General features: G+C 40.8%; 2 protein-coding genes across 2 annotated transcripts in view; one reads left to right on the forward strand and one right to left on the reverse strand.

The window, feature by feature from the left end:
- Positions 1-17,884, forward strand: part of VEPH1 (ventricular zone expressed PH domain containing 1) — an 881,348-nt gene that overhangs the window by 37,238 nt on the left and 826,226 nt on the right. The window lies entirely within an intron of this gene.
- PTX3 (pentraxin 3) overlaps positions 9,215-17,884 on the reverse strand; it is a 30,165-nt gene continuing 21,495 nt past the window's right edge. The window contains exon 3 of the mRNA XM_069727444.1: positions 9,215-13,268. Within this exon, the coding sequence (XP_069583545.1) occupies positions 12,658-13,268 (611 nt within the window). The 3' untranslated portion in view covers positions 9,215-12,657. The remainder of the gene's footprint in view (positions 13,269-17,884) is intronic.

A 17,884-nucleotide genomic window follows, 5' to 3' on the forward strand; every position in this document is an offset into this window, starting at 1 on the left:
CAGGTCCTGTAGCAGCTCCTATTGGATCACTAGGAAGGTCTTCCGCTATAAAAGGTTCGCACGGCCATGCGCTAGTATAAACTTTATAACGTGTGTGTATAGATGAATGACTGTCGATGGATGAAAGCTCCTTAATCATTCCCATTCCTTGTGTTGTTGACTGCTTGCGACTGGTGGAACCTATCTAGTGCCCGACAGTGCTACCTGCACTCAAAGCACACGTTACAGTGCCTTTTTGCAGTGCCCGTCTGTACAGCACCGTGCGCATTCAGTGCGCTTTCCTGACAGCCTGTCAGTGTAGGGTGGGAGTTCCCGCTTGGACTCTGCATCTGACTCGGGGCATCCTCAGGCACGGGCTCAAAAGCCACTGAGGGTCAGAGCGAGTCCAGACACCAGTTTAGTGGGGGTGATTCATAGGGATCCCACTAGTGTCTTGCAGCTGCACCCTATGACTGCTAACAGGGCGCAGCATATTTTGGCGATTGTGTGAAGCAACAGAGTTCACTTCCATTCACACTGGGTGAAGTCTAACCCACGTGTGAGCAAGTGTCCATCCGCCATTACTCAGCAGCAGGTACCATCTCTGCACGGTGGATCCCGGGCTGCGAACGCACCTCATATCTACCTCTTTATTATTTTGTGTGTTCCGCTAGCCCTAACAAACGGCAGCACCAATAAATTCCTGTGCTGCTTAGTCAGGGAGCTTTGTGATTAATTTGTGCCTTTTTTCTGAGAGTCCTGTGTAGGGCTGTCATCTATTTAAACCCCTGAACCACTGATTTTCACTGTCAGTTAAAGCTTTTTCTGGCTAATGTCTGAATGAAGCCTTAGGCCGGTTTCACACGTCAGTGGCTCCGGTACGTGAGGTGACAGTTTCCTCACGTACCAGAGACACTGACTCACGTAGACACATTAAAATCAATGTGTCTCTGCACATGTCAGCGTGTTTTCACGGACCGTGTGTCCGTTTGAAAATCACGGAGACATGTCAGTGTTTGTGGGAACGCACGGATCACACGGACCCATTAAAGTCAATGGGTCCGTGTAAAACATGTACCGCACACGGATGCTGTCCGTGTGCAGTCCGTGTGCCGTGCAGGAGACAGCGCTACTGTAAGCGCTGTCCCCCCAGCTTGTGGTGCTGAAGCCCCATTCATTTCTTCTCTCCAGCAGCGTTCACTGGAGAGAAGGAATGAAAAATCTTTTTTTTTTTAAATTTTTTGTTGTTAAAATAAAGTTCCCGGTAATCTCCCCCCTCCCTCCCCCTGTGCGCCCGCCCGCTGGCATTAAAATACTTACCCAGCTCCCCCGATGCATCCTCTCAGCGTCACAGCTCTTCCTGTATGAGCGGTCACGTGGTGCCGCTTATTACAGTGATGAATATGCGGCTCCACCCCTATAAGAGGTGGAGCCGCATATTCATCACTGTAATGTGCGGCACCACGTGACCAGTCATACTGGAAGAGCTGTGATGCTGAGACGATGGAAGCATCGAGGGAGCTGGGTAAGTATTTTAATGCCAGCGGACGAGCGCACAGGGGGAGGGAGGGAGGGAGGAGATTACCGGAAACTTTATTTTAACAGCAAAAATTTAAAAAAAAAATGATTTTTCATTCCTTCTCTCCAGCGAACGCTGCTGGGAAGAAGGAATGAATTCTGGATTCAGCACCCAAAGCAGGGGACAGCGCTTAATTCTAGCGCTGTTTCCTGCATGGTGCGTGTGGTACCCAGTCGGCACACAGACGGCACACGGCTGCCGCACGTGTGCCACACTGATGTGCCACATGAGCACACGGACACGGATAACTCCGGTACCGATTTTTCCGGTACCGGAATTATCTGGACATGTGGGACAGGCCTTATACAGAGTTCATCAGATACATCTTTAATTTTGGAACAAACTTTCACCACAGACGGTGAGGTCTGGTCATCTCCTTGATCTGTCACTTGGAACCTAAGCATCTTCTTGGTCTTTAATGTGAGGCACCCAGAAGAAAAAAAAAAGTTTAAGAAACCCTTGTTTATAGAATAAAAAAAATATTAAAATTGGTAGAGAAATGTGACATTATCTGCATCTACCTGCCCTCACTGTTTTGCAATATTGGGTGGACCCTAGATATTGGAGAGGTTTTTATGTGTACATGATATTGGTAGACAAAACGGAAGGTACTTAAAAGGATTAACCTGAACTTTCAATTGTTAGATCATGCAATGACAGATATTATGGAAGGACAGATTATCAAATGACAAGGACAACCACTTAAAGAGATAATCAGGGTCTGCTCATTTACACCTCAGGAGAGAAGTGGTGCCGGTGACATCATATCTACAGAGAACTGCCAATTGTGTGCTTGAGTGTCAGCTATCATGCACCTATCCTATTCTAATCAGCTGTTAGAAATACCCTGGTTTAGGGAAAGAGGGGAAAAAAGGAGACAAGTGCGGCGCTTCCTCTGAGCGTAATACGTTTTTACCAACAGTAAAAAAAATTATTTTAGTTGTGGTTATGCTTACCTCCTATCGGTAAGAAATGCACGTTGAGATTCTCAAGGAATCAATTCTTTAGGCAACTCTTCTCCATATGTTGTATAATCCAATAAGGTGTGCAGCTCACTTTGGAGAACTATGTGTTGATCCTGCTTCAGATCCACATAGGTGGCGAATTCAAAGGGAAAATAAACTCCAAGCAAATGTGGCGCTAAGCACCTTAGGATTTTTTGAATGCATCCACTCCCAGTGAAAAATGTTAATAAAAATGCATTTATTTTCTCAAAAAAAAAAAAAAAAAAAAAAAAAAAAATATATATATATATATATATATATATATATATATATATATATACACATATATATATATGTATATATATATATATATTTTTTTTTTTATATTTTTAAAAATATTTTTAAAATATATATTTTTTTTTTCCTTTTTTGTTTTAAGAAAGTAAATGAATTTTTATTAACATTTTTCACTGGAAGTGGATACATTCGAAAAATCCTAAGGTGCTTAGCTCCACATTTGCTTGGAGTTTATTTTTCCCTTTGAATTCTAATCAGCGGGACAGATGTGTGATACCTGCCAACTGCACATGATGCCTTGTCTTATTTTGGACAGGAACAACCTGTATTACCACATTTTACTGTTACCAGCGATGTTCCAGTCTTCATCAACATTATGTCACCCTCCTTTGACTAGCCAGATTCCCCAGCGTCTTCAGTGTGAACCATAAAGGTACCGTCACACTAGACGATATCGCTAGCGATCCGTGACGTTGCAGCGTCCTCGCTAGCGATATCGTCCAGTGTGACACGCAGCAGCGATCAGGCCCCTGCTGTGATATCGCTGGTCGGGGAAGAAAGTCCAGAACTTTGTTTCGTCGCTGGATCTCCCGCTGACATCGCTGAATCGGCGTGTGTAACACCGATTCAGTGATGTCTTCGCTGGTAACCAGGGTAAACATCGGGTTACTAAGCGCAGGGCCGCAGACGTCACCGCTCTGCTTTCCGGCTGCCCGGCGCTCACAGCCAGAGCAGAGAAGCAGAGCGCCGAGGACAGACAGCGGTAGGTAAGTATGTAGTGGTTGTTTTTTTTACTTTAACGATGGTAACCACGGTAAACATCGGGTTACTAAGCGCGGCCCTGCGCTTAGTAACCCGATGTTTACCCTGGTTACCGGCATCGTTGGTCGCTGGAGAGCTGTCTGTGTGACAGCTCTCCAGCGACCAAACAGCGACGCTGCAGCGATCCGGATCGTTATCGGTATCGCTGCAGCGTCGCTTAGTGTGACGGTACCTTAAGTCACTTTCTTTAATGCTATGCTATGGGAACCTTGATGGGAGTCTCATACAAATACTTTGAAAAAGTGACATCCAGCCCACAGAAGATGCAGTGTAATCACAATATGGGTTATGTTGCTCATGAGAACCAGAAAGGCCCTGATTGTGGGAGACCGTGGACATCGGTAAGCATATTAACAATAGCTTTTTTTGCACTAAAATCATAATCATCACAAAGAGACTAACAGTTAACATGTTTCACTTAAATGCTACTTTCAATTAGAAGACAACAGATCTGCCATACGTACGGCTTATGTAAGTAGGACGTGTTGTTTGGTTTGCTTTGGCATACTCGGTGCTGGTGGTTTAAATTGAGTAACATGAATGGGTAAGTGGAATTACACTATTCTAATGTAATTATAGCTGCTAAATCTATCAAGGGATAACTGCTCTCATAAAGAGCAGCTATTCCCTGATACATTCCAACCACTATATATCCAATATCCATTAACTGAGCGAGTTTTTGAGTTACACTATTTGGCCATGCTGAAGTATAAGTTTCCTGCAAATGACATTTAGGACTGCAAGTTGTAACATAACACTACAAGGTGTTTTATATTATCTTAGAGGGGAGCTTTCAAGTACTGAGGGCAGACAGGTTACCTTTTACCTCCCTGGCTGCATAATGTTCATGTCTGGAATCATAGTAATGGGCCAATAAACATTATGTAATCAGACTGTTTAGACTGTTCCATTCATAGAAACGCTCATCCTAGAGATGAGCAAGTCGATCCATGGTGGATTGAGTTCAAGTCAAATTTTCTGAAATTGACAGTTTTACATGAATTCAACCAAGTTAGGATTCGATTCACAGTTTGCAAAAAAAAACAAAAAAACAAAACAAAATGAAACTTGCTTGGGACTGTTTCCCACACTGCTGATGAAGTATTTTGCCTTCCCATATTGCCCTGCATTTATAACATTTTATGGATTACCATACCTTCTATAGTGGTGATCAGTACCTGGGCCTTCACAGATCAATGGTTCCCAGTGGAGCACAGCGTGTATGGCAGAGTCATTTTTCCATCTCCAGAGTACTTTGCAAAAGTCCATTCCCATTGATCAACCTGCGGCATGATACGACCGGCGATCGGTAAACTTTTACTGATCAGTGGTCGTTTGAATGCCTGCCTACATAGACAGACCAAAGTAAATGATGATACCCACTGAGCAATCTGCACAAGATCTAGGTTACTATAGTTCTCGGCAGGGCAAGTCCTGTTTAAACAGAACGTATACGGCCAAGAATAATGACTCTTTGTGCTGCACAAAAGGTATTTCACTCTGTGAATGAGCATTTTGTTTGTTCATCTGTTGATTGGCAGCTTGTTTTTTGGCAAAATAATTGTGAAACGACCATTTTTTAACAACGTACTCCAAGAAGTATCGTTTCTCCTTGTGGAGAGTGACATGCTAAGCATGCTGAGATGAGGAGACTTAAAGCCGCAATGCTCCCCTGGGTAATATGCTAATTATGCAAATTCTCTCTTCAGAGAGGAAGAGAGCTAGAATTCTAGTGCCACCTATTGGAAGTAGTAATCCTACAAGTCAATGTTGACCCTTTAACGAGCCTTGTCACATGACTTAGGATAATAGCCAAACCAGAATCTCAATTTGCAGACACTGTGTTTTGGCAAAACAAGGCTCGTTCCAATAGGTGGCACTAGAGTTCTAGCTCTCTTTCTCATTGAAAAGATAATTTACATAATTAACAACGCACTTTCATGGTTTTCTTGCCGTGTAAATGCATCTTAAATATTTATCTCATGTAAAGTGTAAGTTCCTATTCAGAAGGATCTTCTCTCTTTTTGTCATCTGCAAAATGTAAGTCCTTATTGTCAGCAGGGTCAGATTGTGGGGTTCCAACGCTAGCACCCCCACTAGTCAGGTGCTATATGCTCGTTGGACAGCCAGATGTTAACAATGTATGGATCCACAACAGCGCAGTGCGGTACATTGTTTAGTGGCCACTTCAGGGTACTGCACATAATCTCCTATTCAAGTGCATGGGACATGAGGTGCAGTACCTAGAAATGCTCAGAACTGCACTATTCTGTCTGCTGGAGCAGATCAGTGAATCGAGGGGGTGTCAGATATCAGATCCCCGCAAATCTGATTCTTATGACCTATCTGACTGAGAGGTCATGAATATTTTTGCCCCACCCAAATCTCCTGAGCATGAATGTAGAGATATGGATTATGTTTTTTGTTGTGAACACTGGTATATAATTACTGCATATATGCTTGTTTTTTAAAGCAAGACAGGTAGAGAAAATATATATTATATGGAGCATATGTAGTCTGTGCCGCTGTGGCTCTGTAGACAAGGTAAACTACGATTATCATAAATTAAAGATGCTGTCTCAATTTAGCAAGATTCAGGCACCCCAGTGATCCAAAGAATGGAGCACTGAGAGGATCTTTGGAATGGAAGTCCATACTTGACCATGAGTTTATTCTGATGATAGTTTCAGTTGCCCATTCTTGGGATCACTAAGGGTCTCAGTGGATATGTGATAAGTTTTAATGCTAGGAATAATGCTTTTATGCAGTTCTTCCTAGTATGTTCTATATTGCGCACGAGGGACTTTGTGTAACCCCTTAGTGACGGAGCCAAACTTTGAAATCTGACCAGTGTCACTTTATGTGGTAATAACTCTGGAACACTTCAAAAAATCCCAGTGATTTTGAGGTTGTTTTTTCACGACACATTATACTTTTTGATAACGGTAAATTTAGGTCGATAGGTTTTGTGTTTATATATAAAAAATATCAGAAATTTGAGAAAAATGTAAAAAAAAATAGCAATTTTCAAAATTTGAATGATTATCCCTTAAATCCAGATAGTTATAACACAGCAAAACATTAATAAATAACATTTCCCTCATGTCGGCTTTACATCAGCACCATTTGTAAAATGTTCTTGTATTTTCTTAGCATTTTAAAAGGTTTAAAAATGTGGCAGTAATTTTTCATTTTTTCAAGGAAATTTATTTTATTAGGGACCTATCCATGTTTGAAGTGCCTTTGGGGGTCCCATATATTGGGAAACTCCCCAAAGTTATATCATTTTGAAAACCGCACCCCCTGACATATTGAAAACTGCAGTCAGGTAGTTTATTAAGCCTTCAGGTGCTTTTCAGGAATTAATGCAAAGTGGCATGACAGAAATGACAGAAATGAAAATGTGTATTTTTACCACCTAAATGCCGCTAACTTCTGAACAGGTTACACCAGCCGTCAGATTCTAAGACTATATGGTCGTGAATTGCCATGGCAAACATCAGGACCACACAATCATGATCTGAGGGCACCAATTGGGATAAAGAGGAAGCCCCCACACTCTGTTAACCATTTATAATGAGGTAGTCAGTCACTATTGAAAGCAGCATCTAAGGGGTTAAACAGAGTAGGACGGTGCAAACACTGACCGTCGCTGATGCAGCAAGTTGTCAGCTATAGTGTCCAGCCGACAGCTGCTGGATTGTCACCTGTATGGGGAGGCTATTCTTTTATATCTCAGGTCAGTTAAAAGACGTATTGGCTGTCATTAAGGGGTTAAGCAGATATTAAGTGAAATGATGAATGATGAGATTGTAACCACCAGGAAACGATGTCAGACAGGATTATACAGGACGAAAATCATGAAGTCGAATATCGATTGTTCCATAGTAACATCGTGCTCTGTGATCATATAGGCAGATAATATGAAGTGTAGGCGTGTTCAACATTCAAATCCCATAAGTGATGCTAATTATTTCTAATACGTTAATTCATAAAAAAACATTTCCATTGAGACTGTTCAAGGAAAATGTAACTGAATTAGTGAAACTAAATTTTTTAAGATAATGCGATTGTTTATTCATTCCAGTGCTCTGACTGCTACTGAACTATTATCTTGGAACATGATAAACCCTATTTAGGACTTGAATTTCCACTCTTCCTTGTTGTCAGTCAAATCAATGAACGACTAAACAATCTCCATTTACATTACATAGTTTTCTAAAGTTGAACGAGAATTTCTTCGCTCACCTAAACGAGTTTTTGGACACATTGGTCAATCACTAAACCCATCCACATTACACAATTATCGTGAATGATCGGCCATTGTCATTTGAATCTGACAAAATATCTACCAATGGAATTGCAGCTTAAGTCTCTTCTGGTATACCAGAGAAATGAGTGCACAAATGAAGTATTTGCTAGAGTAGGGCACTGTATGAATATTTTCCCACTCTTGACAAGATAGTTGACCACATGCCCTTCCGGAGCATGGGTACTCTTCTCCTACGTCTGTGATTGTAATGCTGCAATTTTCAAGCTGCATGTTAATAAAACTAATCTGACTGTCATAAAGGCAATTGTCTCTTTGAATTCCATATCATAGAAGAACTACTGTTCAGCTTAGAGTCAATTTTATTTATTTTTATTTCTTTTACTCACTTATATAGCACCATTAATTTCACAGCGCTTCTCACACATTTTTGGCACTGCCCCCACTGGGGCTCAGAATCTAAATTCCCTATCAGTATGTCTTTGAAGTGTGGGAGGAAACTGGAGTACCCGGAGGAAACCAACGCAAACAGGAGAACACACAAACGCCTTGTATATGTTGTCCTTGGTGGGATTTGTACCCAGGACCCCAGAGCTGCAAGGCTGCAGTACTAACCGCTGAGCCACCATGCTGCCTGATTAATAATCCTGTTTTCACTTTTCACAGCATAAAATCTATTTCTTTAGCCACACCAGCTAACAATTGAGATCTAGCTGTAGATCCCTACTGTCATTGTTCCCTACTGGCATTAAGACACGTGTGAAATACTTATATTGAATAAATATTTCCCCCTTTATAAATGTAAACTGATATTACAAGTATATTTCCCATTTTGTCCATGTGCTGAGTCTGAAATGATGAGGATGAGCTGCAATATTAAACACAATTCATTGATCCACACCAGTGGCACTAGTTCTAGTAACAATTTATCAATCTTGAGATCTTTAAATACATGTATTGACTATTCCCAATATAGGTGATAAATGTATGATTGTAGGGAGTCTGACCAATGGAAACCTTCGCCTCCCCGGGGGTCTGATCTTTGGGACCACCTCTCCGCCTCGATCACATGTTTGAGCACTCTTTTCATTGCTCCCATGTGTGCTCTACTGCTTCTTTCACCAAGATTCTAGTGATCATGAGGAGTCCAGCTGTTAAACCCCCAGCATTTATCACCTGTGCTTTGGATAAGCAATTAATATAATTAGTGGAAAATCTCATTAAGGTCAAATCACACAATAGGGCTGATGGTTCTTTCATTTAGCCTAATTGCTGGAAAACAAAGATATTAGAGAAAAAGTTGAACAATTAACTATATACCAGTACATTGAAAACATAATTTTAATTTATTTTATAGAAAAATGCTTTGAATCAACAAAAGGCTTAAAATAATTAGACAGAATACGGCAATGGATAGTTAAAGACATTGTTATATAGTGACAATAATAAAATAGTTTCAAAATTGTGTCTTAAAATATTGCTATGCTTAATCATACAGTGTCCGTATACCTAACAGTAACCATCTTCCGTCTACAAGTGTTTGCTATGTAATATTGTGCAAACCAAAACCATGTTCTTCGACAGACTAACGCTGCTCGGAAACAATGTAAACAGAATTTCGGTCTTCATGTACTTCTGTTGGAGAGATATGGAGAATTGTAACAGTGTGATAAAGTTTTAGTATTCCCCTATGTTACAATTGTACAAAAATAAAGTAGTATTTAATGTAACTCTTGCAAATTCAATTTACAATATAGTACAACACGACATAATTACAGGTATAATGGTTGATAAAAAGTGGTTATAATTAAGTTTAAGATGAATTTTGCATATTAGCAATTCACATTGAAACAGAACTTCTGGACAGGTCTATGCTGACACAAAATGAGCTTAGTGCTGCCCTCATACACATACAGTAGAAGTGGAGAATGTGCTGTTTGCCAAGCAATTGGTGAGAGAGATACATCTACAGACCTTAAACGGTGGGACAATATCTAGGCAAATTTTGCATTGAGTTTCAGATATAACTGCTATAAATGTAAGTCTAACATCAGTAATAGATGAGAAGACTAAGGCCTCTTTCACACTTCAGTCTTTTGGCGTCAGTTTGAATCCGCCGTTTTTGTCAAATAGCGGATCCGCCATTTTTTTTTGGTGGATCCGCTATTTTCCCATAGACTTGCATTAGCGACGGATTGTGGCGGATGGTCGTCCATTCCATCCGCCATGTGATGGATCCATCGAAATTTGGCGGACGTCGTCTAGACATTGACGGACATTGCAACGTTTTTTGTCTGCGCCGAAATGGCGGTTTGCGACGGATCCGTCACGTCCGCCATTTCATAGAATGGCCGCCTATAGGCGACGGATCCGTCGCGACCATCATTTGGCGGATCCGTTGCCCCAATCCGCTTTTTCAATTGAGCATGCTAAAAAAGTACATACTTTTCCCAGGTACACGGATGCGTAAAGAAAAAAAACGGATCCGTTAGAACCGTTTGCTCAACAATTTTGATGGATCCGTCGATCCGTCACAATGTCGGAGCAGACTGATGCCAAACAACTGAAGTGTGAAAGTAGCCTAAGTTGACGTCTACGTCTGAGAATTACATTGTACTGTATATCCAAGTGAACTAACATCTAACCCTTTAGGGAAAGTCCACTGACATTATTATTGCACGTCTATATGCCTCAATAGGTAATACGATAATTATTAGTGACATAAGTCAAAGCTTTCTCTAAGCATTTCATTTGGAGAGACATCCGATGACTAATTCTGCTATGATAACATTTAGTACTTGGTTTAGTATAGTCCTAATAGTAATGCTCCTCTCTCTTGTTACAATTCATTAGAGTGAAGCTGATATTTTTCTCTTAGGCCACGTACACACATTCAGTATTTCAAGAGTTTTTTACCTCAGTATTTGTAAATCAAAACCAGGGGAGGAACAATCAGAGGAAAAGTATAATAGAAACACGTCACCACTTCTGTATTTATCACCCACGTCTGGTTTTGTGTTACAAATACTGAGGTAAAAACTCACCAAATATTATTATTATTTTTTATATAGCGCCATTGATTCCATGGTGCTGAACATGAGAAAAGGGGTTACGTACAGGGTTATAGATAACATTTACAGTAAACAAATTTACAATGCCAGTCTGGTACAGAGGGGAGAGGACCCTGTCCTTGCGGACTTACATTCTACCAAATACTCAATGTGTGCACGTGGTCTTAGGCCTAACTGTCGTGTAACCTCAAGTTGTACAGAGCTGTAAAACATCACCCATAGACTTCAGTGATGTCCGACTTTACCTCCATATTCCTGTGATTTGTAAGGAGTTAGTCTGGGGTTGTGCAGAAATTTGGCGGCAACATACGTGATCCATCTCATGGCCAATGAATGTAGTGTGACCTCACACTTGTAACACAATTAAAGTAAATTTGGTTAAGTTGTGACTCACTGGTTCAGGTCACATCAATCTCTGGGTTGTGACCACAATGACTTTTATTATGTTATTTTTATTATTATGTTATTTTTATATATTAATGTCATACATTATGTGTCACTGCAAAGTCGTTATGTGGCCTCAGCATTATATGGTGGATTTTCAGATTGGATATTGTATCAATTTGGCAGAAAAGTGAGATGCCATATTATTGTGCTATTCTCACCTAAAATATTGCTTAGGCCAGTCTCACACGTCCAGATAATTCCAGTACCATAGAAAACGGTACCGGAGTTATCCGTGTCCGTGTGCTCACATAGGCCATCCGTGTGGGATCCATGTGATGTCCGTGAGTAAGTTTTTAGGGTCCGTGTGACCATGTATTGCAACAATTTTTACAGTTTTAACCCTACGACAGGAAAAACGCACACGGACAGCACACGGACAGCATCCGTGTGCGGTACGTGTTTACACGGACCCATTGACTTTAATGGGTCCGTGTGATCCATGCGCTCCCACGAACACTGACATGTCTCCATGTTTTGCAAACGTACACACGGTCTGTGAAAACACACTGACATGTGCAGAGATACATTTATTTTAATGTGTCTACGTGAGTCAGTGTCTCCAGTACGTGAGGAAACTCTCACTACACGTACTGGGGCCACTGACGTGTGAAACCGGCCTTATTGGGGGGAATAATCCCTAAATTCAGTTGTATGGAGCACCTTAAAGCAGTACAATGAATTTCTATGCTTCCATACTCCAGGACCACAGGGTCTCAGTGTGACGATTTACAGATTCCTATGCTTTGCCTTTATGAATGAAGCCCAGATATGTGCAAAGTGCAACAGCATAGGTTAATCTAGAATGGACCCATGCTCATATATTAGGAAATTTCTTATCATTTCTTTTACCAGTGTACTTTGATAATAGAGCATGGAAGCCATGAAGATATGAACTTTTCCATGGCGTTTTTTCCAGCCTGTGAGCAGGCCAAATTATATTTTATGGCAGCCTATAGCTGCAGAACCATAGTCAATTGAAATCCCAATACTTGCAAACAAATGTAAAGATAGAAGCCTGTTAGGGAGCTGCTAAATATACAATCCCCTAAGATAGTGTTCATGGAAGCTATACTTTATGATTCAATACCAAATGGAAGGTTGTACAATTATATCGAGATTCTGAATTTTTGAGACTTGATCTTATTAATAGTTGGAGGATACACCATATTTTTAAACAGAAATATTCAAATGAGTAATTGAATTATTGCATCTGACATATAACGTGTCTGTAATAAACGTCTAGGAACCTTAATGAATGTACTGAGCTCCCCCATGTGGTTGAATTTCTGTTGTACCCCAGCCAATTACATTGCCCCTAATACTGCAGTCAGCGTTAGCTGTAGTGTTCAAAATGTCCTCATCACTGAGTACTTTATCCCACAGGTTAAAGCCTGTAATTTTTCCAGAAAATGATAGAGATTCATCAAAGCCTCCTCCTACACAGCAGCCGTTCTTTTCTTGCCCGAGCTGGAATATACCTTTATCAGGGATGACATGACCCTGAGCCAACCCGTAATTAGCTGCTTTATTTTCTCCATTGACCCATAAAGTTGTTTTGCCGTCATCTGAGTTCCATGTGCCACACACATGAGACCACTTTCCTGTCTGCAGGGCATTTTCAGCAGATATCTTGTTCGAATCCCCACCAACAACTAGTACAAGAGACTCCTGGTTCAAATACAGTTGGATTTCATAAGGATTACGTTTGGTGCCATATGAGATTACGATGGTTTTTTCCAGGGCTTCTGTCACTTTAATCCACACACAGAAAGTGAAGGCCTGAAGTTTTATGTCAGCCGGGTGCACGCTTGCATAAATTTTGGGTGACCTCATTGGAAATAGTAATGCTGTGTCACAACCTGAAAAATACAAAAACAATACCATGTAAAATAGAACATATTTAAGCCATTAGGTCTCATGTTTAATGTCTCTAAGTTGACTTTTGTCCAGAATAAATTTCCATTTTGCTGCAAACTTAACTATGAAATTGTTTGAAATTTCAACTCTTGGCACTCAGACGTGCAATGGATACAGCATGTTGTGTATTGAACTATCCATTACACATCCTCCATTCCATGAACATGCAGAAGACTGCAATGTGCTTAAAGGGGTTGTCCAGGACTATTATTTTGCTGCTAACAGAGGCATCTATCTGCCTATTCTTTCCAGTACCGGCTCAGAGCTATCAATGACTGCTCCTGCTGGCGATACAATTGCTCTACGTCAACAGAGCAGCTCTTCTTCTTCTGGACTGCTGTCTATGGGGTGTGTCTCCTACAGTCATGCTGATTGACAGCCGGCTCCTAGCAGTTGTGCAGCATGGAGCCAGTCATCAATCAGCATAACATCAGCAGTCGCGCCCCATCAGCAGTGCAGAAGCCGTTGATCTGTCGATCTGACCTCAGTGTCTGTGACCATGCTGGGAAAGATCGGCACTAGGCACAACAGGCTGGTAGTGAGCAACTACCTCTCTCTTAGTTCTTGGTGGCCATAGTAAAAAAGTATATAATCCTAAATAACCACTTTAATTCTGGACTTTTTGTTGCAGAACCTAGTATAGACATTACCTATGGATTGATAGATCGATGTGTCTGGTAAAATAAACATCTGTGCCATACTTCAATAATATTCATAGCTTTTTACAAAAATTAATATTTTTGAATAATAAATAAATATACAAACTTGAGAAACTTGTTAGGCTAAATAACGAGGGATTAATAGTTTAATATAGTTTGTCACTAGATTAATGACGCGTACAGGGGCCTTCCTAAAGGGAATGTTTCTGACTCATTTCCTGTGCAGAGTCAGCGTGGCTTTAAATTATCCATGCTTATAGCTGGAACAATTGAACATTTTCAACCTTTCCCATTATTCCATGGTAGACATGACATACTACCTTTGAACGTTAAAGGTTTTTGAATCTTTTTCCCTTTGATGTTTAAGACATTTTTTCAGATACGGGGTAAGAAATGTCAGTGACACTGTCTAACATTGGCTATTTAATTAACAGACACTCGGCTTTGACGGCTCTGCTGAAACGTAACACAATTCTGCAAAAGACCAACGAGAAAAACTGTGATTAGAAACTCCCTTAAGAGCTGCTCTGGCCCTCTTCCAAGTTTTATGTGAAATCAAAACCAGCAGCAGAAATTTTATTGAAAGCTTCAATGCCTAAATTACATCGAAAACATATATAATATAAGTGCAAGTTCTAGCAACTTCCATAACACAAACTTTGCTTTATTGCTTTGTTGGCATGCTCATAAATAATCTATATGCACCCCAATTTCCTGATTTATAATGGGGCCTCGTTGAGAAGTCCACATAAATAGACAACCGAGAGAAACATTGTTCTCCTTTATCTGCTTACGTTCTTTATGATACATATTTATGAATCAGTTCTGTGCTCCTGTAGTAGAATATGAACATCACCAATGGTCCGAGGATGTTCTGTGTCATAAGGATATGTTTAGACATGGTAGACTTGCGAAAACTCTACCATGTTAACATACCCTTTTGATTTAATCCTGGCAAGGAAGAAACTAATAAACCTCTGTGAAGCCCATAAAGCCTTTTCAGCTGATTTGGAAAACAAAATGAGGACGTTTAAAGACTGCAAAGCCCCGAGGTCATGCATCATTTTCCATTCTAACAATTAGGGTGATTATGCTGGAAACAGATTTTTTTTTTCTAGACTATGTCTTACAGGAGTTGGCTCACTGAAGCAACTTATCCTGAGGATAAGTAGCAAATCACCCATTGCTGGATAAGTAGCAAATCACCGATTGCTGGGGGTCGGACTGTTGCGATCCCACATAATTCCAAGAATATGGGTCTAGAGTCTTCTGTTTGTATAGGCACAACCACACCTGTCATTGTCTATGGGACCACTATCAATAAAATACATTGACCTTATGAAGAGAACATAGGGTTCAAGAAACAAGATGTCCTTGAAAATACAGTATATTTGATGCCCCTTACTTTATCTGGACGTTCCTGATCCTCTGCTGGCAGCTCATCCTAATCCCGTTTGTTCAGTTTGTTGTTATATACTTTTTACATTGTCTATGTGACTGACAGAAATAGCCAATTACATTGCTCAGCTATCTCTGTCAGTCACATAGTCAGGACTGCGTGATGGTTGGTCTATCCAAAAAGAGCATTCCAGATCCAATCATCAGGATCGGTAAGGGTCCTCTCTAGTAGCTGTTACAATGGGCTAGTCCCTTTTAAATAATGTGTCTAAACACCAGACAATTTTCAGCAAAGTTGGACCTAGGGATGTCATGGCTGCATTATAGAATTTGACAGGTTTGTTCACCATGCCCTGTTTTTCTAGTTACTGAACTTCCATTGCTACGCTAATTTCTGGGTTTGTGTGTAACTTAAGGGGTATTCCCGTCTCCAAGACCCTATCCCAATATGTAATAGGTGTAATAATATTAATAACAATATTAGCAAATACATCCAATTAGAATTATAGTAGTAGTATAGTTCTTTGGATTCACTATGTCGCTTCCACCATGTGCAGGGCATTGCAATAGCTTGGGTATCCATGGTAATGACCACTAACAGCTAAAAATCTGTCACTACATGAATGGTCGCAACAACGGATACCTAAGCTAATGTAATGCCATGCACATGTAGTAAGCGACATAGTGAATCAGAAGAACTATACTACTTTTCTATTTGGAAGTATTTTCTAATATTATTATTACACATACTACACATTAGGATAGGATCTTGGAGATGGGAATCAACACTACTACCACAACCACATATGTGGACATACAGGTGTTTGAAATGTAAATCCAACTAAACATATGTATCTTCTATCTGTTGTTGCTTTCCTGAGAATTTAGCGGCTTATTTCATATACAAATAATGTGTTAAGTGCTTTTGATGTGACATAGCACTGAACAAACCTCTGCCTGCTTCTTAACCTGATTAGCCTATGTGATGTAAGGGTTAAGGCTCGAAATCAGACAATGAGCTATCAATCAAGCTAAAGAGGCTGGGAACAAACTGGGGAGACAGAGGCTGGGGAAGTGCAGTCTATATAGACATGCTGCCATTTCTTTTCAGAACAACATTATTTGCAACATTATTTGCACTCAAAAAAGAATTGCTTCTTCCCATTGATCTGAGAAGCTACACAAGCTGTCATTTTGCCCACCAGAGGACCACTCATAAAATGTTTATAAGTAAATCACTATTCTAGTGTAAAACTGTTTGTAATGTTACAGTTCTTTTTTCACAAGTTTAGGCGCTTTTATGCCAGTCCGATGAGGGGGCATGGCCAAGCTCAGCTGAAAAATTCAAGATAATTTATGCCAAAAAAGTGGCTGAGGGACGCAGTAGCTGAAAAGTTCACCAAAGTCATTGAGGTCACACTCATCTTAATAAATTTAGTGCCTCTTAGGGTACCGTCACACAGTGCCATTTCGATCACTACGACGGTACGATTCGTGACGTTCCAGCGATATCCATACGATATTGCTGTGTCTGACACGAAGCAGCGATCAGGGACCCTGCTGCGAATCGTACGTCGTAGCAGATCGTTTGGAACTTTCTTTCATCGCTGGATCTCCCGCTGGCATCGCTAGATCGGTGTGTGTGACACCGATCTAGTAATGCGTTCGCTGGTAACCAGGGTAAACATCGGGTTACTAAGCGCAGGACCGCGCTTAGTAACCCGATGTTTACCCTGGTTACCAGCGTAAATGTAAAAAACAAACAAACAGCACATACTTACATTCCGGTGTCCATCAGGTCCCTTGCCGTCACCGCTGTGCTGTGCTTTCACTTTACGGCCGGCAGTCAGTGAGTGCGGGAAGCAGACGGCAAGGGACAGACACCGGAATGTAAGTATGTGCTGTTTGTTTTTTTTTACGCTGGTAACCAGGGTAAACATCGGGTTACTAAGCGTGGTCCTGCGCTTAGTAACCCGATGTTTACCCTGATTACCCGGGGACCTCGGCATCGTTGGTCGCTGGAGAGCTGTCTGTGTGACAGCTCCCCAGCGACCACACTACGACTTACCTACGATCACGGCCAGGTCGTATCGCTGGTCGTGATCGTAGGTAAATCGTATAGTGTGACGGTACCCTTACTCTAGCACAATCTTCATCAATACTGGTGTACAAAACACTAATCTTGATAAATTGGGACTTTAGTCTTTTTGTTAGTCAAGTTGTGCAGGTAAGTCTGGGCATAGCACAAGCTCTGTTACAATGTCACCTGGGCAGATTTTTCTAGTTGTGTCAAAAAGACAACCCTAACTGATTAACAGAAGTCAATTATTCCAATCCTAGTGAAGAACTTTTGCGTGCCACAGGACCTGCATCGATCAAAATCATTGAGCCTACCTTACTGCCAGAATATAATAATAATAATAATAATTTTTTATTTATATAGCGCCAACAAATTCCGCAGCACTTTGTAATTAAGCTGGGACATGTACAGACAATAAATT

Source organism: Ranitomeya imitator, chromosome 5, assembly GCF_032444005.1.
Source record: "Ranitomeya imitator isolate aRanImi1 chromosome 5, aRanImi1.pri, whole genome shotgun sequence".
Classification (NCBI taxonomy): Eukaryota; Metazoa; Chordata; class Amphibia; order Anura; family Dendrobatidae; genus Ranitomeya; species Ranitomeya imitator.